The 25,843-nt window shown below is 57.1% G+C and overlaps 1 protein-coding gene across 1 annotated transcript in view; it reads right to left on the bottom strand.

Annotated features, from left to right (window-relative positions):
* Positions 1-3,661: 3,661 nt before the first annotated feature.
* Positions 3,662-25,843, bottom strand: part of CA5A (carbonic anhydrase 5A) — a 25,761-nt gene continuing 3,579 nt past the window's right edge. Inside the window, exons 2-7 of the mRNA XM_031038920.2 lie at positions 24,552-24,749; positions 13,661-13,779; positions 11,382-11,477; positions 11,195-11,257; positions 7,028-7,183; positions 3,662-4,636 (exon numbers count right to left, since the gene is read on the bottom strand). Of these exons, the coding sequence (XP_030894780.1) occupies positions 4,394-4,636; positions 7,028-7,183; positions 11,195-11,257; positions 11,382-11,477; positions 13,661-13,779; positions 24,552-24,749 (875 nt within the window). The 3' untranslated portion in view covers positions 3,662-4,393. The remainder of the gene's footprint in view (positions 4,637-7,027; positions 7,184-11,194; positions 11,258-11,381; positions 11,478-13,660; positions 13,780-24,551; positions 24,750-25,843) is intronic.

Genomic DNA, 25,843 nt, shown 5'->3' with positions numbered 1-25,843 from the left:
GGAGAGCAGGATGTCCAGGCCGAGGAGACACGGGGTGAGAGGGGCCCAGACTCCTGGCTGGTGCAGACTGGGTGGGGGGTGGGGAGGTGGGCAGGGGTGGTCCACATAAGGATTCGCAGTGGGTCTTGTCCCTAGGGGCAGCGCAGAGGGGATTCAGTCAGCCCTGCGGCCCACCAGGAGAGAGCATCTCTGGTTCTCCGGTTAGGAAGGGAAGGGGAGGGAGGGAGGGACAGCAATTTGCCAGGAACCGGGCACTTCTTACATATTTGTGTTTTAAAAAATGAGAAAATAACATAAAAGCACAGGGAGGAGTCTTTGAGCTTTCAAGTTTAGGCCAGAGTTTCCACAATAGGGCCCTCAGCCACGATTGCACCACACTGAGAGCCGGTCCCACAAACCTGCGGACCTTGACCTCCGCATCTGGCGGCCGCTCAGGACAGGGAGTGGGAGCGTCTGTGTTTGTTTTTTGTACCATTGCTTTGAGGGCTGAGAGCCACGTCTTTCCTCTTGGGGTGTTTGTGGTTTCAGTGCAATGCATCCAGGCTCGGTGTGGCTCCCGGGAGGGTCTCAGTGTCCCAGGGTTAACACCGGCTTTTAAAAATAACTGACAAAAGAAAACACCTACCAGGAGACTTTCAAAGGCGTCCGTGCCCTCAGAGGAAAGGCTTACATCAGCATGAAACACGAGGATGAAAGTTCTCCCACCTGCCCCTGGAATTCTGGTTGGGACACGGTGTTACTGCGTGGCGGGTAGAACCAAGCCCAGGCTCTGCTCTTCCTCTTGCAAGGCCCCTCTGCACCCTTGGGCCTTTCTCTGCCCCCAAAGTCTCCGTGGAAAGGGATGGCACAGAGAGCCCATTCTCCAAGTTCCCACATGCCTTCATAATCTGCAAGTGTGGTTCTCAGAAATTGCGGGACGTTTGAGTGGGCGGCTCTTTGGATGGAAGCGTCCATCCAAATGTGACTGCGGGGTCTGATAGCACGAGATTTTTCACTGAACGGTACAGTTCAGGACTTGATCTTTCCGATGTGAGGCGGCCTTTTTTCTCGTCTTTAACTGCACACATCAGAGGAGGCAAGAACCGAGCACTGCCCGGGCCCCGGCGGACCACCTCCTGTTAGAGAGCGGCTCTCTCTCCCATCTCCGCCTCTTCCTGGGCGAGTCGCCATCTCTCAAGTGAGCCTCAATTTCCCCATTAAAACCTGGAGGCTGTTTCCCAGAATGCCCATAGAGCTTGTTACAACAGCTAAGTGGGATGGCCAGAGTCTTGTCCCTAGCCACCCAAGCCAGTCACTTGGGGAGCTTTCTCAAACACCGTTCCCCAGAGCAAGGGAGCCGCAAGCTTTGGGGGTGAGGGCTGGGCCCATGCAATCGGACATGTGCTCTGCTGCTCAGTAAACTCCTCTTAATTACGAATGAAGTGACCGGGGACATTAGCTTAGACGTGGAACGGAAACATGTCCATTTCGGCGAGTTCCTCCTTCGATATCTCTTCTGACGGCCTCAAGCCAATCCTCTCACCTAGCGTCACCACTGAACTCAGTCCTCTTAAGAGTCAAAACATGTTTATTTTAAGCCATTTCTGTTGCAAACGAATGACCTGTGTCCTGATCAGTACAGAGCTGCCTTCCCTTGGAGGCGCTGGTCACCTACTGGTAGCAATTTTGTGATGCCCACAGACGTGATGGACTTGACATCCCAGGTGGCCTCATGTCCTGTCGGCAGGGCCTCAGAAACCTCAGCTCTCAAGTGGGCAGTCAAGTAATATACCTGCCCAGGTCCCATTAGAGAGCTGTGCTGTCCAGCATGGCAGCCACTGGCCGGTCATGAGAGGCATTTGAATTCAAGTAATTAAAATTATGTACAGTTACAGTTCCGTTCCTCAGTTGCACTTAACCCAGTTTAAGTGCTCAATGGCCATGCGTATCCAAGAGCTGCCATATCGGACAATGCTATTCTGGAACATCCCAGAAAGTGCTATCGGACAGCACAGTTCTGGGACATTCCGCCATTACAGGAAAGGCTATTGGACAGCGCAGCTCTGGAGCATTTTCAACATCCCTCCCTCCCACCCCTGTGTTTCCCTGGCACCTTTCCCAATCTATCCCCTCCCCCCCACCTTCAGAGGAGACCAGTCTCAGTGCGGTTTTGTGCATACAGCGTGGACAGCTGAAAAATGGCCCAAGGCATCCTTGTCCTAATCCCCGGATCTGTGGATGTGTGACCTCACATGGCAAAGGGACTTTGCAGATGGGATTAAGGATCTGGAGGTGAGGAGATGAGCCTGGATGATGCGGGTGGGCCCCGTGGACTCACAAGGTCCTTGTAAGAGGGAGGTGGAGGGTCCGAGTCAGAGGGACGCTGTGATGATGGAGGCAGAGGCCGGTGGTAGTGACATGCTTTGAAGGTGGTCTTAGGAGGGGCCCTGAGCCAAGGGACGGGGCACCTCTAGCCGTTGGGGAAGCCCGGAAACAGCCAGAAGCCTCCAGCGGGAACCAGCCTGCCTGCACCTTGACTCTCACTCCCTGAGACCCGTGTCTGCCCTCTGCCCTCCAGACTATAAGGCAACAAATGCATATTGTTGGAAGCCACTGAGTTTGGGGCAACTTGTTTGGCCACCACAGGACACTCTCCCTGTGCACGAAAGCCCACCTCACTCAAGATTCAGGCATCGTGACGTTTCCTCAGAGGACAAGAAGTGTCTTTGGTCTGAACCAGACTTTACGCCATCCTCTTCTCCTCGACCATCCTCCCCCAGCTCCACACCCAGGCTAACAGCCAGGCCCCCCACCCATCACCGGCGCACCCACGCTTGCTGGAACAGAGCTGCCTCCGCAGGCTCTGTGGGCACCCTGGAGGGCCCGTGGGGCTGCATCTGGACGAGGCATTGTAACGGGACAGGCACTGTGAGGGTGAGCTTTCCCAGCGAAGACGGTGTGCAAGGAGGTCGGGTTGCTTTCTCTGCAGTGGAGGCCAGAGCCTCGAATCGCCCAAAGCCAGACTGCAAATTGTGGAAACACCACGGGAGGCTCTGAGATTGGGGAAAAATAAAAATCTCTGCCAAGACAAACCACATCCATATCATACGTTCTCTTTGATTCGAGATGCTATTTGTGGACTGTAAGGAGTCTATGTATTCTTTAGCTCCCCGAAATGAAATGGAGGTTTTTTGGCTGCATCTCGGTGGATTCTGTATTTTCCGCGCAGGGATGGGGCCGTGGTGTGTCTGTCCGGACCCGGACTCTGAATCCCCGACACAGGCAGGCCGTCTCCGCATTTTTGACATTTCCAGAGAAAAAGATACTCTAAGTTTTTAAAAATCTAAACAAGTAATATCTACTTACTTTAGGGGGGAAAAGACTATTTGGGAAAGGAAGAGGAAGAAAACATGCAATGCTTATGTGCATGTCTCACTGTGCACCGGGCAGAAAGGTAATGTTGGGAGACAACACGATGGGTTGTTCGTAGCTTTGCATCGCTACCAGAGGGGAATATTTGTGATGCTGTGAGAATAAAAATGCCATTATCAATCAGGATGTTCCTCAGCCTCACAAAGGAAGAAAGCTCTAACACAAGCTTTAGGACGGGTGAACGTTGGGGACGTTTCACGCTAAGTGAAAGAAGCCAGTCACAAAAGCACAAATATTATAACGGTTCCACTTACGTTTTATTGTAGCGCAGTCAGAATCGCAGAGACAGACCCTCGAATCGGGGCTGCCGGGGGCTGGGGGCGGGCGTGGGCAGGTAGCGCGAACTGGGGGGTGGGGGGTGATTTCCAGTTCTGCAAGATGCAGAGAGCTCTGGGGTGGGGCGGTGGGGACGGCTGCATACCATTTTGAATACAATAAATGCCACAGACCCGTTCACTTGGAAATGGGTAAGATGGTAATTTATGTGGTGTGTGTTTCATTACAATTAAAAAAAAAAAAAAAAAAGCAGAATGACCACAACCGAACGGCACCAGGTCCTGAGCGGCCACATTGGAAACCCCCTAGGCCGTGAAGCCGGAGCGGGGGCTCGAGCCGGGGAACGCAGGCGGCCTCAGGGGCCGGGACGGGCCAGGAAGCCAAGGTTTCCCGCCAGCCCCCCGACACCTTCAAACTGGGCTTCTAGAACTGTGAAGGAACACGTCGCTGTTGGGTTAGCCCCTCCGGTCTGGTTATCTGTCACAACAGCCCCAGGACACTGAGATGCCCAGGAGTCTGGAGGCGGGGAAGACTCATGTGGGTCCCCGTCCCTCGGGAAGCACGCGGGGGCCATGAGTGTGGAGAGACAGAGGGCGCCTGCCTGAGACAAGGAAGCATGGGCGGGTGGCCCGGGTCAGCTGGGGCTTGTTCAGGCATTGCCGTAGGCGCCGAGATAGCCCGTGTCCCCACATTTCCGTTCCCTACCCTACTGAGGCTTCTTTGAGGTGGTTTCTTTTCCCCGCAACTGAAACGCACGGTGACTGAAACAATGATCTCTTTCTCTCTTTTTAGTGTCAGAGGTGACATTCCCTCGGATGCCCCCTTCTGCAGCCTGGAAGGATGAACGGACCTTCCGGTTCATCAGGGGTTGAAGCGGACGGTAGTTGTCCACCATTGAATGCTCTTCTTCACCGAGCGCGGAAGACAGGAGCATGCGAAAGGCAGCCAGCTGCAATGGAGAGCAACCAGAGTGGGCCGCGTGCAGGTACGGAGTGAACCAGCTCCCAGACGGCCCTCCTGCCGTGCGCACTCGTGCTCCGTCCCACCCCTGCCCACACACTGAATCAGGGATGGCCACGCACAGCCAGCACGAGGCGGCGGAGGGGACGCCCAAGCGCGGTCAGAAGAGGCGTCGAAGCTTCTGCCTTGGTTTCCTGCATCCTTGCTGGAGAAGCCAGCCGCCGTGTAGTGAGGACGGCCAAGCGGCACCCACGAGGGGAGCCGAGGCCCACGGCCAACAGCCAGCACCGGCTTGCCGGCTGCCAAGTGAGCCCCCAGCCCGGCTCAAGCTTTCAGAGCCCACAGGACATCTGACTGCAACGCCACAAGCGATCCCAAGCCGGAACCACCCCATACTCTGACCCCTGGCAACTCAGGGGGATTCTGACGGTGATCGTTTCCTTAAGCCTCTAACGTTGGGAGTCGCCATGCGGCAGCAGTCAACGAACACCTATAACATAAAAACTAAGCGAGTACATACAACAGGAAGTAACATTTGACTCGCTTCTCACTGAAGGAACTAAAAGTCCATTTTTTATCACCTCATTTGTTCTCTGAATATACTGAGGAGCTCTGCGAGAATCACTCGCATGTTCGATGACCTACGGACCTGGGTTGTGTCTACACAGTGACCACGTGTGGAGCAAGCTGGCGGCTGCCCCCAGGGTCACGGAGGGCACGGAGGACCCAGGCTCCTGGGGCTCAGGCACAGGATGCCCTGCACCTGCTGTTGGCTCGCTTAGGAAGGCAGCTTCTCTCCCCCTCCACCCCCTCACCACCTCCCCAGTTCCTCTGCCTGGGGTAAGGGGCTTCTGTTCTGCATTGCTGTTTAATACTCACCCCCGTCTTAAAATAATTAGCTCGTGTTTCTATTTCCTCCCAAACAGCAGCATGCAGAGACTGTTCTCGATGGACCTCATCACTGCATCTGCTGCTACCCGTCTCCCACCCGCTTCAGCTGCAATACCCGGCATGCATGGGTGCTCATTACGTGTGTGCTGAGGGACAGAAGGGGTCTTGGTGACCAGGGGCCATTTGTCGACCAGGGTCCTCCTTGTGTCACTAACAGTTCTGGTTTGGGAGAAGAATGGATCTCTCTGCCTTCCAAAGCAAACAGCGTCATTGCATGACTTCTGCACGAGAGGATGTTTGCAGAATCACGAGGCCGGAGCCTCAGAAAGAGACTGGCAGGGAAGGCCCACCCTGCATGGGGACAGGGGCCGCGGCCACGAGCTTGCTGCATGTCTGTCATCCCCAGACTCTGAATGCCTGACACAGACACGATGTCTCCGCGTGCTTGAGATTTCCAGAGAAAAAGATACTCTAAGTTTTTTAAGTGGTAACAAGTAATATCTACTTACTTTGAGTGGTGGTGGGGGGAGACTATTTAGAAAAGGAAGAGGAAGGAAATTAGAACCAGTGCAGAAATCCCGGGACATCCAGTATTAAATTCCTGGTGTAAGTTTGTGTGCCAGATTAGGGCATTACTCTGTGAGCGCTCGCTCACCTCCTCCCCGCCCCGGACCTCAGCCACTGGGACCTGCTGTGGCCAGCCGCATGAGAGCATGTGGGGTCTGCTGGTCTTTTGCATTTCTGTCATGCACCATGGACCCAGCTCTGGGTAGCCACTGGTCCAAGGAGCACGAGACAACCTGGGCCTGACCCAAACCCCAACCCCCTGCCATCCACAGACAACCCACAGACCCAAAGCAGGAAAAATAGATGCTTGTTAGGAGCCATTGAGTTTTGGGGTGGTTTGTTAACCAGCATTGTTGTAGCAATGGCTGACTGACCTAATCCTTCTGGAATTTTCTCTCAATGTGTATAACTTAATACAGCCCGTGAGAGAAACCTCAGCAAACTCAATTATTTACTGTTCTATCATCCAAAGAAGGGGGAAAAAAACTCTAAAATCTCCTCCTCTCCTTCAATGATCCTACTTCTTTCACGGCTTTGCAAAATTCATCGACGATACTCCTTTCTTGGTTAATTGGTTCACCTACAAATACCTACAGAGGTCCCATCGTGGGGACCCATGTCCCAATTCTAACGTCACTTCTGTTCCTGCTAAAGTAACTTCAGACCGACACACACGACAGAGCAAAGCCCTGACCTCGTTCAGCCATTTGTCATCAGGGAGACTCGCCGCGCCTGAATTCAAAACCGCTGAAGATTAAGACAGAGCCAGAGTGTAACTGTCCGCCTAGCTCCTGTTTAGCTGGAAAATCCAAACCACACCGGACAATGAAACCCGTGACACACACTCACAGTGTCTCGGTGGCCCCAAACAGGACTTGAGCCCTCAGTCCCTTCCCCCCATGCCGGTTCCAGTGCAGCTCACCTGGCTCTGAGCCACTTCGACAGGCTGCTTCTGGATGATCCAGGTGACCGACTCGCTGAGCGGAGGCGTGGTGAGGGAGCCGGGGTAGGTCCAGTAGTCCCGACAGGCGGGCAGGAGACGGGAGGGCTGGAAGGGGCCCACGGCAGCCCGTGCACCCTGAGAGACCAAGACCGCAGGTGGCGTTGGGTCTCAGGCAGAGACGGTGGTGGCGGGGTCGGGGGGGGGTGCTGGCAGGAAGGGGATGGTGTCCCATCTTTATCCCAGCGACCAGGCCTTCACGGGACAGGTTTGTTCCCGGGATAAAGACGGTGAGGCCGCGGTCATCACATTTGGAAGCAGTAAAGAAAATGTGACCCTCCTGTGCAGAGCAGGGATGCCCACCAAATGCTTACACGTTTCCTTTCTAAGGTATTCTTGTTTGCATACCTCCACTGTGAAAACATGACATTTTTTAAAACAATGGTAAAATAACACACATAACATGAAATTGACCATCCTAACCATGTTTAAGCATACAGTTCTGTGGCCCTAAGTACGTTCACGTGGTGTGACCACCGCCAGCCACCATCCATCTCCAGGACATTCCCATCTTCCTAAGCAAACTCTGTCCCCGTTAGGCAACCCCCGCGTCCCACCCCCGGTGCCAGCGCCGCCCCCCATCTACTTCCCGTCCCTGTGGATCTGAGTCCTCGGGGGGCCTCGTGTGAGCAGAGCCGCACAGCGTTGGTCCCGTTGTGACGGGCCGACCTCACTCCGCACAGTCCCCTCCAAGTCCATCCACACTGTGGCAGGTGTCAGAAAAGCCTTCCTAATATTCCACTGCATGGATCGACCGCGTTTTGCTAATCCATTCATCCCAAAACAGACGCTTGCACTTCTGGCCTATTGTGAGGGATGCCCTTGTGAACATGATGCACCCATGTCTCTTCAAGACCTTGCTTTCAGTTACTTGGGTGACATATCCAGAAGGGCACGTACTGGATCCCACGGTAATTCTGTGTTTAAGTTTTGAGGAACCACCGGACTGTTTCCCACAAGGGCTGCCCCAGAAAATATTACTCTTTCTAGACAGTTGGTGTTCTCTTTGAAGCAGGCCGCCCTGACCATTATGCCAGGATTCTCCTTCTCTGGATGCTGTTCTTGACCACCAAGCACCAAGCTCCCCGTGCTGCAGCCGAGGGGGCTCATGTCAGCGCCTCCCCCACGTGGGAGCCTCTGGTCAGAATCCGTGCCTACTAGCTTTCCAGCCTTCATCAAAGGATCGGGGACAGCTGCCCCTCTGCGTTCCGGGGGTCATGGATGGGGCACCTCCTTCATTCATTTGCCCACAGCTACGTTGTGCGCACCTGACTCTCTGTTGGGCACGGGGAGGGGGGGCAGGAGGAGACAGAGAGGACAAACTACCCACGTTCACGGGACTCACCTTTTACCAGAGAAAAGCAGAGCACACACAAAATAAGTAAGTGAAATATCAAGTCGCTCCCACCACAGTAAGCATGATGGAGGACACTTAAGTAGGGCAGTGGGATCAGAAATGCTGGGGGGGGGGTTAGCGGTTGGCATGTTAAGAAGGGATGGTCCTCAAGGCCTCATAGAGAAAGACACGTTTGAGTGAAGACTTGGAAGGGGTGAAGGAAGAGGGCTGCAGGTTTCTGGAGGAAGAGCCTTCCAGAGAGTGGGCAGAGCCAGTGCAAAGGCCCTGAGGCAGGGTGTGGCCTGAAGGGCTTGAGGAATAGCACAGAGGCCACCTGGCTGGAAGGAGGGAGTGAGAAACCAAAGCAGTAAAGTGGTGGAGGGCAGGGAGCCTGCAGAAGGGGACCCCCTGCTTCTGCCCAGGACTAGGGAACCCCTGAAGAAATCCACCAGCAGGGGCAGGAGTCCCGGGCCTGCAATCTGGTTGCCACTCAGCACAGTGCAGGGTGAAGGAAGGGTGCAGACAAAGGAGGACCTATTGGTTCTCCAGCCAGGGGCCCTCCAGCAGGCTTTTGCTCAGTGACAGAAGGGTCTCTTGGGGTCCCTCGGGTTGGCAGGCTCAGGACCATGGTCCCTGCTGCTCTGGAAAGCCAGGGAGACCAAGGCCGCGGGCGCAGGCCTGGGAGCAACGCCGCGCTAGCCAGCGCCGAGGTACCGAAGCTGTAGGCCCCGGGCGGCACTGCGGGAGGGCGTCCAGGCACGGGGTGGACATGCTCGTCCCCAGACCCTGTGTCTGAAGGCACGGTTCCTCCGTGGGGGGCGTGTCGGAACTCCCAGGCCCTCTCGAGGCTGATGACATCACCCTGTGTGCTCTGGTGACGTCGTGAAGGAAGCAGGTCACAGGTGCACTTGGGACGAAATGCAAGAAGTGTGGGGGGCAGGGGGGAGCACCGTGGCAAATCCACGTGCCTCCCCCTCCCCGAACGGGCTTCCGAGGCTGTGACTGCGAAGTTTCAGATCCACCCGCGAGAGGTGTTTCTACTTTATTAAAGAGGAACGTCGGGGTATGTAGACGTGACTTTCTCAAAGCCACGTAATCGGCGGCAGAGCCCAGACGCTGCGGGAGTCTGTCCCACCCCAAAGCTGGCTGTCCCTCCTTCCCTGGGGCTGCAGGGGTGGGGGTAAAGGCGGCGGCCTGTGTGGAGGGCCAGCTGGATGCTCCCGCCACAGCTTTCCCGCCAATTAAAGTTTTGGGAGGATCCATGACGACGCGTTTGTCAGAACCACAGAACGGCAGGCCACGGAGATGGCGTCTAAAGTTGCCAATGTAAAGAATGGCTCCGGACGTTGGGGGCACCCAGCATGGGGCGCAGAGAGGGGCCACTGAGTCTAACGGGACCCCATCCCCCGACCTGGGAGGCAGAGACGCCCACCCTGCAGGCTGGACCTTTTGTGTCCTAGGAGCTCACTCTTACTTCTCAGGTTAGGAAGCTGAGGCCAAAGACAAGCGTCAGGCCCAGAAGCGAGGCCCAGGCACCTTCCCTGTCACCCTCGCTGACACCCAGATGGCTCTGGGGAGCCAGACGCGCTCCAGAGCTTCCGTGGAAGGAAAGCAGCCCCCAGAGTAAACAGCCCATCGCGGCCAGGTCCTTCTCTTCCCACCAAGAGGTGGAGGCCACGCCGTGTGGGAGGTGGACGCCCGGGGAAAACATCCTCGGTTTACTCTGGCTGCAGACCAGCGGGGAAGAGGATGCTCCCAGCACCTTGACCTTGGGAAGTTCCTGAGCCTGTGGACGGGGCAGCAGGGGGTGATCTGGTCTTGGTCCCACGGGGCCAGCCCCGAGGTCAACATCAAGGGGAACACACCGCCCACATCAAACAGACCCCGTGAAGCCGCCGAGGAAGGGCTGGCCCCCTGCTTTCATCTGGAGCCACTCGGGCCATTGTTGCGACAGGTCCGGGCCCATCCGTCGCCGTCCAGGGACCACCAGGACTGCTCGCGTCCCGGAATTCTTTTGTTTGGTACTGAACAAATAAACTGCATTTCTTGGGAATTTCCATGTGTCCATCAAAGTCCTTTCTCAGCTGATGTTGGAGAAAAGCTGCACTGTTGTCCTTGTCTGTTTGAGCTGAGTTTAGTGCATTGAGGTGCACCGGGGGGCCGAGCGAAGACGCGCTCGCGGAGGGCGAGCAGCGGGCTGGACTTCCTCCCCTTCCCTGGCCTCCCTGCTCTCCCGGGACGGGGTGACCCTGAGATCCCGCACCGGGAGTGTGGCAGGTGGCATGCGTGTGAGCACTCCTAAATGACACTTCAGGTATTTACTGCAGTCGGTTTTAAAACAAACATCATCCCTAGGAGATGTCGTTGCCTGGGAGAAGTCTAAAGAGTCTTTCAAGGCTGATCGGTGTAAGGAAAAATACTACGTAACGAACAGTACCAGTGACAGGCGGACATGGCAAACACCTTAAGATGCTGCCTGAGCGGCTGAATTTTGGGAAAGTCGGAGGGAGTCCAGCACCCCCGCTGTACTGAGGAGGGAGGGGTCCTCGGGGAGCAGGGACCCGCGGATGTCCGGGAGTGAGCCCGCTGGGGACGCGCTGGAATCAGCCCCAGGGAGTCCTAGCCCTGGACCGGGGACTCAGACCCCCTCAGCCAGACCCTTCCACCCATTAGATTTTTTGTTGTTGCCAGTGAGTCATTAATCTAAGCAGATGTGCTTCTCGGCTGTGCCGAGCACAAACCACGCAGCTTACCTTATGCTTGATTTCCGGCAAGACTTCCACCAGCTTCTGCAGTGCCTCGTGCCGGGCCCCCAGCTGCACGGCACAGACGGGAAAGGCCGGGGTGTGAAGGCAGCAGGCGGGAGGGCGAGCCCACCCCACGCTCCACGGACGGTGGTTCACCCGCTTCGCTGGGGGAGCCGCGCCCCAGCAAGCTTACCTTTAGAAACACGCCTATCACGGCCACGCCGTTCTCCCCCGTTACGGCTTCTTTGTAATCTCGGTATCTCACCGAATTCCAGTGAACTAAATGCAGCTGAAAGAGAGAAGAAAGGAATTACGTTGATCACGGTGCGGCAAGACGTACAGCATCTGCTCCGGCTTCCGGGCCGGACCCAGCGCCCATTGCCCGGTTTTACTGGATTCAGGTGTGCCGCCTGCTTGGGGCTCCCAAACTCGGAGAGAAGCTCAGACGGTAAGGGTCTGGGCACTTCCGGCGGGGGGGAAAGGAGGCTCGGCTTCACGGTGTGAAATAGGACTTGGCGGCGGGATGGTACGCTCTCACTCCGAGATCCTTGAGCCAGCTTGCCAGATCAGCACCCGGACGCTCAGTTACATTTGAATTTCAGATAAACGACGCACAGTTTTTAATGTGAGTATGCCGTCCAAATTGCATTCTCCCCCCACGTCTGTCATTCTCCTTTGAACCTCATCTATGTCCCTATTTCGCGTTCCTCCTTAGGTTTTCCCGAGCCCAAACTCGGCATCAGGATTGGCCAGCTGACAAGGATTTAAGTAAGGGGCAGAGGACGAGCGGGGAAACAGGGGAGGCCAGGTGCCGGGGCCTGGCTTGGGTTCTGTGTGATGGGGGCTCGTGGTCCTGCTGAGGCTGAGCTTGGCCCAGACCCAAGAAGGGGCCTGGGTGTCCGCACATCGGTCCTTTTACAGGATGAGCTGTGCTACAGGCCTTTCTGAGTGGTGACCCAAGCCTCAAGTCCACACCGACAGTCCAGAAAGCCCTCCAGCCTGTCGTGGTCAACGAGACCCTCCCCGTGCAGCTGCTGGGTTGCAGGGCTGGGGGGCCTCTGCCAAGGGTGCGGGGTCCAGGTGACACCTCACTCCCAACGAGCCCCAGTGCTCCCAGCCATGGCACTGGGGCCAGCGAGGGTGGCCTGGCCTCTCCCAGCCCGTGCATGACTCACCTGGAAACCACCCCCGCCCCACCGTCCCAGTGCAGTCGTCCAGAAATCAAGACAGCTGGGCCCAATGCCCCAACTGCAGGCTGCTTCCTTCAGGGACCCCACCTTCAAACTGGATTTGCCTTCCAAACCCCCACAGGAAATGGAGGCTCCCGCATGGGCCAGAGGCACGGCCAGAATGGGCCCGGCAGCCCCTGCTCGGCTGACCCAGGGAGAGCCACTGGGGGGCCAAGCTCCAGTCTTGTTTCTATGCAGCCGCCTCTTCTGTTAAAGCATCTGCTCATGGAAGACCACGTGCAGACATACAGTTACCAAGACAGAAGGCATGCTGCCGAATGAGAAAGAGCATGTCACAAGCCCCACTCCTTCGCTTTTGTGTTATTTGTAAACATGTCCGCACTTATAACAACAGGTGTAACTTCCTGTTTATACACTGTCCCCAGAGGTCACCTCTGGGTGTGAGATTGCAGGTGGTGTTCATGTTTTAGTTTGACTGGATCCCAGCTCTATTTTAACTGTAGCCCTGCTCCCATAACAATGGCAGCGAAAAGTTAAGATAAAAATTGTCCATAACCTGAAATGCATCAGGAGGTCAGGTGTTCGGGGGGTGGACGGAGGGACGGGTGGATGGACAGAGGAGTGAGAAGGTGAATATGGCAAACTGTTAACCATTGCATCTGGGTGGCAGCCTCACGGGGTCTCACGGAACAGTTCTTCCAGGGTTTTGTGGGGTTTTTTGTATGTTGGAAAAATTTCATAATAAAATATTGGGGGGAAGTCTATAAACACCACTTACTGCACCCCCCCCCCCACAGCTGCAAACACCAACTCCTAACATTTATCCCTACCGATTTTCTCTACAGAATCCCATTTTGGAATGATGCAAACATCTCATCGCTTCAAGAAGATGATCTCTGTTGTAAGGATTTTCAGATCTCCGTCAAAGGCCCCGAGTGCCTCAAAGGACCGGAAGCTTCTAAGTCCATAATCGACCAGCAGCGGGCACGTGGCTGAGGGAGCGGCTCTTGAATCCCAGCTGCGGACCTTGGCAAGTCCCAGAGCCACTTAGAACCTCAGTCTCTCCTTCTGTTGGACGGAAGCGTGAACGGTACCCTGGTCTTAGGACAGCTGTGTGATTGGATGGGTAGGGCGGCCCACTGCTCCCGTTTGAGCCCCGAGAGTCCAGTGTCCCGGGAATGCTCCCTTCCTGGGCACTCAGGCTGGCCGGTCACCCTACACGCCAGCCTGGGGCGTAGAAAGCCCCCACGACGTAGCTGCTGTGAGGATGGCGTCTACCAACCTCTGCCGGGTACACGTGGTCGTCCACCGTGTGCTCTGAGCCCCGCTCGTTCGCCGCCCCCCAGTGGAAATGGAACTGCTTTAGTCTGTAGAGGTTTTCCAAGGGGCCACCGCTGATCCCTGGAAAATGAAACCAGAGGAACCCGTGTGTTAGTTTGTCTGTCGGACTGCCCTTTGCTGGGACAGCGTCTACCTACACGGAGGTCACGCAAGTTCCCTCCTGAGAGATCGACGTCCTGCACAGAGGACAAAGTGAAAGGCCGGCTCTTGTCTGTTCACCTCTGTCCATGTGGCCCTCTGGGCCCCAGCTGACCCCAGCTGACCAGAGCGGGTGCAGAACTCAGCGCTGCCACCAGGGGGCGGCAGGGACCTCATCCCCTTTGGTGCCCCCGGAAGGCAGAGAAAACCTTTCTGAGATGCATGCCCCTCCTAGAAGGTTTCCAGGCTTTTCTTTAATTAAAAAAAAAAAAAAAAAAAGAAGATGTCTTTTGAATGAAAAAGTGGCAGCTTAAATTCCACCACCAAAGAATTCCACAAACTAATATGTAACGAGCAAGATGTTCACGTAAAGAAATTCCGAGAAACAGCACGCTGCCTTCTCCGTCAGCGCCAACCTGCATGCAGTCCCTGTTCCAGGTAGTCTCACTATACGACCGGGCTTTACTGGTGGACTCTTTTCTAAGTCACCCTCAGTCCCCGGGGCGGCCTCCCCGGGAGCTGTTAGCAGACAGGAGCGTCCATGATGGGGCACTAAAGAGCCCCGTCCCGAGCCCAGGACGAGGGCTGAGAATCCCATGCACAAGGCTGGCTGAGCTCCGGCTGCGCTTTGCTAACAGATTTCCATCAGTGCTGCTATGGATAGAATGGTAACTGTGGTGCATCTTGCTTTTAACTGAAGTGAGCACATGGCTACTGGGCTGGGGGGCAGGTCAGGAGCCCCCCCCCCCCGCAGATGCCAGGGGTGGCCCAGCCCGCATCAGCTCCTCTGGGTGACCGATGCTGTTGACAACGTCAGAGGCCCCTGGCTGGTGGTGTTCTCAGTTCTGCTTTCGCCATGAAAAGTACAAGGAGCAGGAGGAGCTGAACGGTAAAGTCGAAAACAGATTGAGTTCACGATTCTGCCCTCGACCAGCTCATAGAGCTCCTCGCTGCCTTTCTTCACTCGAAAATGAGGGTTGTTGGTCTAGAACCTCGTTAGGTTCTCGTCTAGTTGTAGAGTTCTACGGTTTTATGAGGAAATCGACTCTCCTGAGCACACACATGTGAATTATACTTCAATTTTTAAAAATACACAGAGAGAAGCATATGAAAACGTCCTAAGTCCCAAAGCCCGAATCTCCCGGTGGCCACAGCACGGGACCGTGGAGGAGTCGCTCTGCAGATGGGAAAGCCTCCCGGTGGGTTCGAATCACAAGGCTTTAACGGGGATTTTCTGTGGCTAAAATGACAAAGGGGGTTGGTTTTTTTCCCTGCGGGGGAAGTGAACTTGTAGGTGAACTACAACTGTGCTTTGTAGTTTTGGATTGCCTTGAAGCTTACCAGCAGAGGGTGGGCAGTTTGCTGGTAATCCCAGCAACGGGAGCTAGGATTTGAGCCCAGGTCTGACACGAAAACCCACGCCTTTTCCACTTGATCCTTTCAAGCAGAAAACACAATTTCGGGACGTTAGAGGACCACGAACCCGGGCAGTGGAAATATCTGTGCTTGCTCCTGCCTGGCAGCCCCTATCCGCGGGGCAGAGGGGCTTCGTGGCGCGGGCCAACCAGTGGCCTCGCGTGCCAAAACACACCCGTTCGTGACCAAGAGGCAAGCCTGAGGGGGGCGTGTGGCACTTAGAGTCTGAGCAACTTCCCTGCAGGAGGCGGCCTGGGCACCACAGTGGAGACAGTAGCATGCTCACCCATGCAGGCCGACGCCATCCTTTCTAGAAGCAGAGCGCCAGAAGGCAGGAACGCCGGGTAGGCCTGGACTTGCAGCTTACCTCCGCCTCACACTTGCCGCGTGACCCTGAGCGAGCCGCTCGGCCCCTCTGAGCCTCAGCCTCCCCACCTGCGCAGTGAGTGTTGGTGGGATAGACGGAGGTGGTGACGGGGAGAGTGCCTGGTGGAGGGTGGTCATGACGATAGTCATGCTGGTGACTCCACGGCATGTAAACTTTCAAGGACTTGACTCCATCTGTTGGAAAACAATTACCAGCTAGAAGGTTCTTGCAGTCCCTTCCCGCTCAAGCGGGAATTAGAATTAGAATTCTATGTAGGGACATACATAAGGTCTCCGAAAGAGCGATACCAGCTGTATGCAGCATAAATCCACCCCTAGCTGGATGTCTGCTAGAAGCCCGCCAAAAATGCCCTTGTAGAAAAATCTCCCGTGGTGCCAGGGATGGGCAGCCGCGGGGACGGGCGGGGCTTGTGGGCGCAAGGTCAGAAGCCTTTTCCAAGGTCACCCTCCGCACAGGACTGGAGCCCACGGACGCGGCCCCACGCTTTCCCCCATGTGAAGCTGCCCCTGAAGCTGCCTCCCACCAGCCAGACTCCAGCCCGTCGGCTTCCGCAGGAGAACGAAGCATGGAAGGCCATCCTTTGGAAGCCTGGGGCCCTGGCCCACCTCAGAAAGGAATGTTCCTGTTCAGCGGGGCCTCCAAGACATGTGTCTCTTTCAGGGTGACGTCTGGGCCTCTGTAAAGGAAGGACTCGATCCTGGGCAAGCTCCTAACACTGCCTCCCCGCCTCTCCCCGCCCCCAAGGCTGCGGCACCTCCCTAGCCTTATCATATGCAAACACAAACAAGGAGATAAGCAAAACCTGAGCTTTCTAGGAGGACAAGTGAGGAGGAAGGAGGCTGGTTTATAGCCTGGGCTGGGCTGGAACGGTGCCCGGGGGCAGGTCGGTGGAGACACCGACAAACCTGGACCTTTGGCTGATGCAGGCATGGTGCCCCTTTCAGCCTGAGTGCACCCAGGAAGAGGGAAAAGGCAGGTCAGAAAGCACAGCTTCTACGTTCAAGAATGCCCTCAGTCATCCGGCGACCGCATCCCAGGCCTGCTTGAAGGTCCAGCCCCTCGGCTGGTGCAGCGGGGTTCCAGCCCACGAGCCTTTCCTGCTGGGAAACTTAGGAACTCAACTTAAGGCTGCAGCCCTGGATCAAATAACCTCAAGGTGACTTTTCATAATGACAGCGCAGTGCCAGGGTATTTCTCTTTCATAAAACTATTTAAAAAGGCAAGCCTGATTCAGGAGAAGGGGGCCTTCCGCTCGCCAGGCCCCAGCCCCCAGACTCGGCCGCCAGGAGGGTGGGTGTGTCACCCAGCAGTGTCCCTGAGCAGGTGCGTTGAAACATAATTGTGGAGTTGCCGGAGCAACGGCCAGACCCTGCAAACACCCGGAGGAATCGGACTCCACGGGGAAATTTGCTGTCCCCAGAAACTGTTGTGTCTGTGCTTGCAACAGTTGCTGTTAATAGCCATCCATTTGTCAGCTCAGAGCTTTCAGCAAGAGAAGCAGGCTTTTGGCGGGCACGGTTGTTTTAAGGCTTAAATACAAGAGAAGTTGAAGACGCTCTAATCAGTTAAAACTGCAGATAACGCAACGTCGCCAAGTGTTACCAGCCCATCCTTGGGGCCACCCCAGGAGCTCGCTAAAGTCCCGGAGCTGTGACGGGCAAGGACGCAGGGCTCGCGTCTGTCGCCTGCACCAGCAAGGCCTCCGTCATTGTCCCAGCAAGCCGGAGCCACAGCTGGGGGCCAGCACACGTCGGGGCTGGAGCGGCGCGAGCCACCCCCCAGCACCCCCGCTCTCTGGGTAGTTACGCTCCAAGATCATCCAGTTTTAGAGCCAGGCTGACTTGGACTCACTGATACCACGTCGCTCCACTTTGCACGGGCTGTTTTTACCTCTCTGCGTCTCTCCCTGGCGCGGCCCCTGGGACGCAGAAGGGGCTCCATTAGTGACTGCGCCTTCTGTTATCATTCCTGGTAGTATTGTGCTTCCCAAAACTGTCCCCGTCGTCACCATCAAAGCAGAGACCCGCAGAGACCCGAAGCCGCCGCGAGGACTGCTGGGACAGGACCTGCGCGCGCAGACACCGAGGGGCAAACCATCTGCAGGAAGTGTCCGTGAGAAGGGGCGCGGCCAGCCACAGAGGCGCCAAAGAAGGAAAATCATTCGTTCACTCGGCACATATTCGGGGAGCTCCTATCATGTGCTGCACCCTCTACCGAGCATCGAGATGGAGAGAGAAGGGGACCGAAGCAGTCCTGTCCTCTTGGAGCTTGCGCCCCGAGGGACAGGCAGGCGGTGTGCTGGTGGTGAGCGCGAGCAGGGACGGGGGCGCGGTGGGGTGCGCTCTGCGGGACCTAGGCTAAGCAGCACAGAGGGCCTCCCTGAGGACGAAGAGAAAGAGGGCGTTAGGCCGAAAGCGACAGGAGGTGGCGAGGGCAGGAGGGAGAGAGAGCAGGCCACCGTGGCGGCACAGACCGGAGGTCCGCGGGGCTCCTGCAGGGCACTGAGGGGCAGGTGCTGCCGTGGCCCAGGTGCGGAGCCTTTGCCGACAGATGGAACGTTCCGGTCTTTAAAAATGCATGCATCACCAAGGTTCAGCCAAGGCCCTCAGCTGTGTGATTGCTCAGCTGCCCTGGCCTGACCCCAGAGTCTGCTCCTGGGTCGGCGTGCGGGGAGGAAACGTGCCGTGTGGGGACGGAGGCCCTCTGCACGCGGAACCCGGGGACGGCTGGGATCGGGGAGGCCCAGGAAGTCGCTGCCCACGGAGGCTTTCCACTTGCAAGGCCCGATGATTAACCGTGCGTGTGGCGGCTCTCCTGAAGGCGTTTGTGCGTCTGTTCAGCATCTCCTTCAGAAGGTCCCAAAATTCATCTTCCCAAGACCTTGCTGTGGCTCCTGACAGTCTCTCCTCCTCTTCCTCGCTCCCCATGGGTCTCTCCCCCCGTCCCCGCCCCAGACAGCCTCCCCTTGTTGTGCTCTACGCGCCATGGTTAGTGGAGCCCGCTCCCGAGGGCTGCGCGGGGTCACGGGCGGGGGTGCCAGCCGGGCTCGGGGTTGGGAACCGGCCCTTTCAATTTCGCTCTTTGTGTGAGTCGTGACCCGAGATCTGCTGGTGAGCAGGGAGTGCGTCTTGGGACTAAGGCTTCCCCACGCACAGGGTGCTTACTAAGACTTTGCCGAGAAAGCGGCAGAAGGGGCTGTCCTGCAGATTCACAATTGTAGCTTCTGGCGTGGAGCAGGAATGATGAATTCCAGGGTGGCCCTCGGAAGGAACGCGAGCAGCCGGTCAGTGACCAGGAGAGGGGGGACAGCTTCCACACTGGGCAGCACTTTCTGAGGGCCCCAAGGGGACCCACCTCCCATTTCTAAGTTGATTCCTGTTAACTGGAGCGTTTCGTCAGACAGCTGCCCACGATCCACAGGGCGAGGCCATGACGGACGCACGGGGGTGGTGGGGGAGTGTTGGACCAGACGGGGCTCAGACTGGCCCCCGGCATGCGGTCTGTTCCCAAGCCTGAGGAACTGGCCATCTGGAGAGATGCAGGAGGGAGCAGGAGCAGAGGAAGGGAGAAAGGAAGCCTGCCTCAGCCTGGTGCAGATGACTCTGGGTCTCTAAGTGGGCAGCATCGTGGGGGGGTGGTTCACAATACAGACACTGGCTGGTGGGGACGGCGCGATCCCAGGGTCACTGGCCGGCAGGTGGAAGGGTCCCAGGGGATGTGGGTCCTGAGTGCGATGGTGCAGGGGATGGAAAGATGGCACGGCATTCCTGCTGCCGTGTCCATGACCCGTCCCCTGCACCATCTCCAGCCTGCCTTTCCAGGAGGGAGCCCGTAGATTCGTCTGGGCAGCTCCGTTTGGGCTCCAGTGGCTCAAGTCAGCTTCTCTGGCGGGCACCTACAGGCCCCCCGCTGATGGAAGTGACCTCGGCAGACTTTTCCATCACGCTGATCTGCAGGTCTGTCTCTGCTGCAGGAGAAAAATCGACAGAGGTCCCATGGTGCGCGCTGGGCGCTGATCTCCGTGTCGAAGGCTCGCGAACTTCTCTGCTCGCAGGAACCGGCCCAGATGGGATCTCTTGGCACCGGGGGTGGTGAGCAACCGTCATTTAGGCGATAAAAGGCTGTCACTGGCCCCACCTTAGTGACTTAAAATCCACTTCGATGTGGCTTTGGTGCCTGATGCCTCATTTGCCCATTACTGTCCCTGCAAGGGAGTGACCCTCCGGGGGCTGCCCACAGGCCAGGAGGGGGCCTTTCTCCCTCAGCCAGTTGAGTGGGGGTCACACAAACAACATTGGAGTCCTGGCCGTCAGCCCCGGGCCGCAGCTGCTTCTCTGCCCTCTCCGTGCTCCCTCCAGTGGAAGCCGTCGGAAGAGCACGTGGCCAGAGCCTCCTTGGGATCCTTTCATGGCCAGGGAGGGCAAAAGCGATCGTCTGGTCATCCGAGTGTTAATTCAGCTCACAGAGTGCTGGGCGCTTCCCAGGACCCTCTTTCAATCCTCCCGAGCCAGGGTCCGATCTTCCCCTCACAGAGGAGGAGGCTGAGGGTCAGAGAGTTTAGGTGACTTGTTAGAGGACATGCGTCACACGTGTCTCCTCAAGGGGACCTCCCTGAGGCCTCGAGCGCTACGTGCCCATCTGGTGGACCGGGCGGGCGCGGCCACCGCTTATGGGAGGGTCGCCCTGCGGGGCTGGGGCGAGGGGGCTTCCCGGGTGAGGCGCTGTGTGCGTGGGGAGGGGTGTCTGACGGTGGGGGCGGCCTTTCCCTGGTTTCCGCCAGCCTGAGTTGAGTTTCTGCCACACGCAACCCAAGAAGAAGTCTTGCCCAGTACAGAGGATGCCTCACTTGGGATCAGTGACTGTGTTGGGAGCTTGAAGCCGGCTGAGCGGGAGTATTTACACCAGGGAAGGTGGCAAACACTAAAATGGTTTCCTGTCGCTCCCCCAAGTCCTGGAAGGCCAGGGGCCAAACATTTACCAGCCTTCCCCGAGCCAGTCTCCGAAGTGCCAGGCCCACGTGGGAGGACAGACCTGGCGTCTTCAAGCCCCGAGCTCTGACTGCCCGCCTCTGGGGGTCAGGCACAGGGTCCCTCCACCCCGGGCCTTGCAGATCTGCCACTGCATATGGCATTTGGGCAGAAAGCACAAGGACGAGGCTGCCGATCCTCTACGTGTGCATCCCTTCGATTTCTTCTCTCTCAACTCAGCCACTTCTTTTGGTCTTCTGGATTAGGGTTCTTGGAAACAAGGGACAGAATCATCCATCAAACTGACCTAAGCAAAAAAGAGAGATTTATTGGTCCAGGGGCTGGTTTGGCCTCAGGCACAGCTGCATTTGGAAGCTCCAGTGATGGCCTCGGGCCTCAGTTTTTCTCCAGCTCTTGGCTTGGCTCTTCCCTGAAGGCCAGGGGCCCCGGCTAGCTGCTGACCACAGCACAGCGCAGGCGGAAGGGGTTCTCTTCCAATGTCTCCCAGGAGAATTCCGGCTCTCAGTGGTCTGACTTGACTTGCACGCCCACCCCTGGACGGATCCCTGAAGCAGAGGGAGCTGCTTGGACTGGCCACGCCCAATTCTGTGACTTATGCTCTGGGTAAAACTTCAAGAGGTGGAAATTCTTAACCCAAAGGAGGCTTTGATTTGTGATTCTCAGGGTAATTATGATCTGTAATAGCCTCGTTTGCCAGCCTCAAATCTGACCGCGATCTCCCGCTGGACACAGGATCATCCAGAGTCCAAGACACACATGCTGTAAGACATACAGCATACAAACATAACAGCAACAGCTTCACCCTTGAGGCACCACAGGTGCGTCCCCTCTCCACCTGTCCGGAGAGTCGGGCGTGGGCTTCCTGCTGCGGGGTGAGGGATGGGTGTCCCAGGCCGACCCCACTGCCCGCCGGCCCTCCCGCTGGGGTGCACTCACTGGACATGGGCCTGGCTAGGACCCTGAGCAGGCTGCTCGCTCTCTGGGGACCTGACCACGAGCCCAGAACATTCTCCCCATGTGCTAACGTTTTCCTCCGTTCACGTGGGGTCAGCGTCTGTGGCTTCATGCCTGATCTCTGTGGATGTTGGGTGCAGATTTTTTTCCACAGAGGTTCAGGCTCCTAAAATTCCCTTCTTTGGAGGGCAGAGAATCCTGCCGTGAGGGCTCTGTGGCCTCTGGCCATGAATCTCTGAGACTCATTTTTCTCTAATCTGTGAAAGGGGAGCTAACACCCATCTCACACAGTCATGGCAAGGAGTGCTCAAGCGTAGGCTCGGAGAAGGGGCCGGTAAAGGGCAGATGTGGGGGCGGAATGTGAGCTTTCCACTCGCAGGAACCCGGCTTGAACTGGACCCTTCACGGGCCGCCCTTCCCTCAGCCTCTGTCTCTCCTTGAGGAGAGTGAGGACGCCGAGCCTCTCCACTGTGGTGTCTGTTTGGGGCCATGCTGTTATTCACGGGATGGACGCGCTTCTTGAAGAGGGTGTCCACTTGTCTGTCCCGCAAATCTTCCGCCTTCTAGCAACGGCATCTCCATGTCCCTGGGGACCGCCACTTCCCGGAGCATCCACTTCCCGGAGCATCCACTTCCCGGAGCATCCTGGCGCTCTGGGTCTCGGTCATGGTGAGGCTGTCAGTCAGAGTGCCACGCTCAAGCCACCAGACCATTTCCCCCGGGGATGTCAATGATTCCGTCAAATGTCTCTTAACAATGCACATACAGAAGTCCAACGTGACCCTCACAGCTTTTTGTATTTTACGACTTAAAGGAAAATAAACCTGTTATATAGATATTAGTAAGACCCATAACTATGCGTAATAATCATATGGGAGGAGGTGAACTCTATGGTAACTCATCCCCAACCACATCTGTTTTTCTCAAAATTATTATTCCCGTAACTGTTAACCAAGTAATTAAAAGTTCAGGAGCTATTATTATTCCTTTTTTTTTTTTCTTTTTGAGAGAGAGTGGTGGGGGAGAGGCAGAGGGAGAAAGAATCCCCAGCAGACTCGCCACTGAGCACGGAACCAGAGCGCCTGGAACGCTGAAATCAAGAGTTGGATGCTCAACCGACTGAGCCGCCCAGGTGCCCCAGGAGCTATTATTCCTTATTCAATCTTTTAAAGTTGCTGCATAAAATTTTAAAAAATGATACAAATGTGCACATTAAACCTGAAAATCCAATTTTAGTTTGCTCCTTGGGAATTTGAACTTGGAACAGACCGACAAGGGCAGAAGAAAGGTTGGCACACTGAGTAAAGAGGTTCGTGCATCCCTGCCCCGGGCTGGCTCCCGTGCTTTCCAGGAGCTGGGCATGCAGCTCGCCCTCCTCTCTGTTGTTAGCCCGGCTCATCCTTCCAGGAAGTTCATCTGTGCAAATGTCGGCCAGAGTTGGCGTTCTGGTCCCTGGCGCTCAGCGAGCCGTGTGCTGTGAGAAGCATTGCTAAGGGTCACTGTGAGCAGCTCTGGGCACACAGGCAGCTACTCAGGGAAGGCAGGCTCCTTCTTACCTGTGGGACGGGGAGACAGTCACCTGGAAAGGTGAGCCCCGCTGTCTGCGAAGCGCCTCACAGGGCCTGGCCCAGGGAGAAGCCGGCACCCCGCTGCTGGCCGGTCCATCAGAGGAGGGCCATTGCAGCTGGGCGTCCGCTCACCATCCGGCCCCTCCCCTGGGAAGGCTGGCCGGTGGCCTGCACGTGGTTCAGGGTGCCCGGAGTGGGCGCTGTACCGGCTCAGATGTCTCCCAGGCAGGGTGACCCAGAATCTCGAGGACACTTTGACGGGTGGGAGTCCAAGCCCAGGGCTCGTGACAAAGGTAGGACGCAGGGCGCGGGGCGGACCTTCCCCTCACGGTGGAAGCAGACTGACGGCCCTGGGGCCTGTGTTCGGAAGATTCCGCATCGGCCTGAAGGCAAGTCCCCGCTCCACTGTCCTGCCGCTGACCACCACATAGGAAGCAGCCAGAGCCGGTGACCAGAGCCCATCTTGTGCGAGGCTGAGCGCTTCCCCGCGGTGGTCTCTGTGGAGTCACATGGGACACGAGGAGCGCCCCTCCCCCCCAGCAACAAGTTGTGAAGACACGGGTGAAGTGATGTTCCCCAGGGACGCCCAGAAGACCCTCGGTGCCTAAGGTTTTCGTCGGGGGCTGGTCACAGAGGCACCCTCTGCCGCTGTGGACGGCGATCCCCACTCCCGGAAGGAGGACAGAGGCTCGGCATAAACAGGGCTCACAGGGATACCAGCAAGTGCCGAAGGAACACCAGACAGAATCCAGCAGCAGCCCAGATGTGAACGCCTTCCCAGACCCGACGGAGCCTCCATCCCAAACCTGGTGAGCGTCCCGGTGAGCCTCTGAGGGCAGGGTCCACACGAAGCCCTTGGGAAGGTGCTGAGACCCAGTCAGGGATGGAGGCTCCAGGGCCACCCTCACAGCCTCGCCACCTGCCCGCCCCAGCCCTCCCCTGCTGTACCCTGTGCTCCTCCCCTCCTCCCCTCCCAGCCCTGGGTGTCTGTGGGGCAAGAACCAGCGAAGGTACCAGGCCCTGGATGCCCTGCCCCGTCGTCAGCACAATTTCCTTCTTCCTCTGCCTTCAGGCCGCACCGCCACCTCCCCTCTCTCCCCCCACCTGCTCTGCTCTTCTCTGTGACGCACCATCTACATACATTGCCATGGGCCTCTCGTTTCTTCCTGACCAGCCCCTGGAATGTCCAGTGAAGCTGTGCATTATAATCCTGAAGATGACCACCACCTCCCCACCCTGCAACACTGAGACGCCTCTGTTCCTTGCCCCGCAAACACCACGCGTAAGCAAAGCCCTGGGCCCCTTCCCTGCCCAGTGTGGCCCCGCTCTCGGGCTGTGATGGGAGAAGAGAAAGCACCCCTGTCCCCAGCCCAGGCTCACCTGATCCCTCGGCCGAGTCGTCGAATTCCACCTGGAAGAAATAGCCGGTGTTCCAGATGTGCAGGCAGCTGGCTGCGGCATAGGAAACCCTGAGAGGCTTCAGCTGCGGGTCGTAGACACTGTCCCTCCAGCGGATGTTGATGGGCGACTGTCGGGTGCCCCCTGGTATGGAGGCCAGGCCCTTCCAGAGGGGGTGCACTGGGGCGGAGAGAAGGAAGAGGAGGCCTTCACTGAGATGTCAGAATTATTAGTGCCTCGGGGGGAGGGAGCAACCCTCACAGACGAGCCCCCAGAGGAGACAGCCCTCGGGAAACTGGCCCAACACGGAGCCCGGGGGCCACCAGGCTGCCCAGCAGGTCTGCCCATGTGTGCGGGGCCCTTGCTCCGTCTCCTCTCCGGACCATCCGCCAACCGACACTCCAGCGCTGCATCCATCAGGTTTTGATCTGTGGTCGTGGTCACGGTGTGGTCACAGGACGTCCGTGCCCACCCACCGGGGAGAGACGTGGCCACCTGTCCTGCAGGCCGCCTTCAGGGCCTGGAAACAATGCCTCAGGATGCTCTGAGCTGTCGCCGGCCTTCTCACCATGGACGGATGGGTGACAACGGCCTTGGGGGCCGGCGTAACTGCCTGGACTTTTGTCCCGGCTTCCTCCTGCTCTAATTCGCTGTTGTACCAGCAGCCTGGGGTCTTCCATGGTCGGCTCTCTCCCCAAAGCCCCCCCTGAGCTGGCACAGGTCATGACTGTGTCTGATGCGAAGCGACCTTTAACACACGGAACAGCCTCCTGAACCACGCCCGCCCCCGTCCCTCCATCGGGGAGGCCAGCACGGAGCGGGGCTGCACGCAGAACTCGCCAGTGGCTGGATGTCGCGGAGGTTGTCCTTGTCCCACCAGAGACTGAACTTGCCCAACACAGAGGTGCACAGTGGGGAGGAGGGCGTATTCTTAGGTTACATTTGTGGAGTGGCGCGAAGGGGCCGCCAACCCCATGGAACATAGTCTCTGCCCCCAAGTAAAAGGGCACGGCTAAAGATGTCCATCGACAGATGAATGGATAAAGAAGATGTGGTATATCTATACAATGGAATATTATGCAGCCATCAAAAGGAGTGATAGCTTGCCATTTGCAACGACCTGGATGGAACTGGAGGGTGTTGTGCTGAGTGAAATAAGTCAATCAGAGAAAGACATGTATCATATGACCTCACTGATACAAGGAATTCTTAATGTCAGGAAACAAACTGAGGGGTGCTGGAGTGGGGGGTGGGGTGGGAGGGATGGGGTGACT

This window comes from Leptonychotes weddellii, chromosome 16, assembly GCF_054177405.1.
Source record: "Leptonychotes weddellii isolate Sample4059 chromosome 16, ASM5417740v2, whole genome shotgun sequence".
Taxonomy (NCBI): domain Eukaryota; kingdom Metazoa; phylum Chordata; class Mammalia; order Carnivora; family Phocidae; genus Leptonychotes; species Leptonychotes weddellii.
Note: the sequence above shows the minus strand (reverse complement) of the source record. Positions and strands in the feature narration are given on the sequence as shown.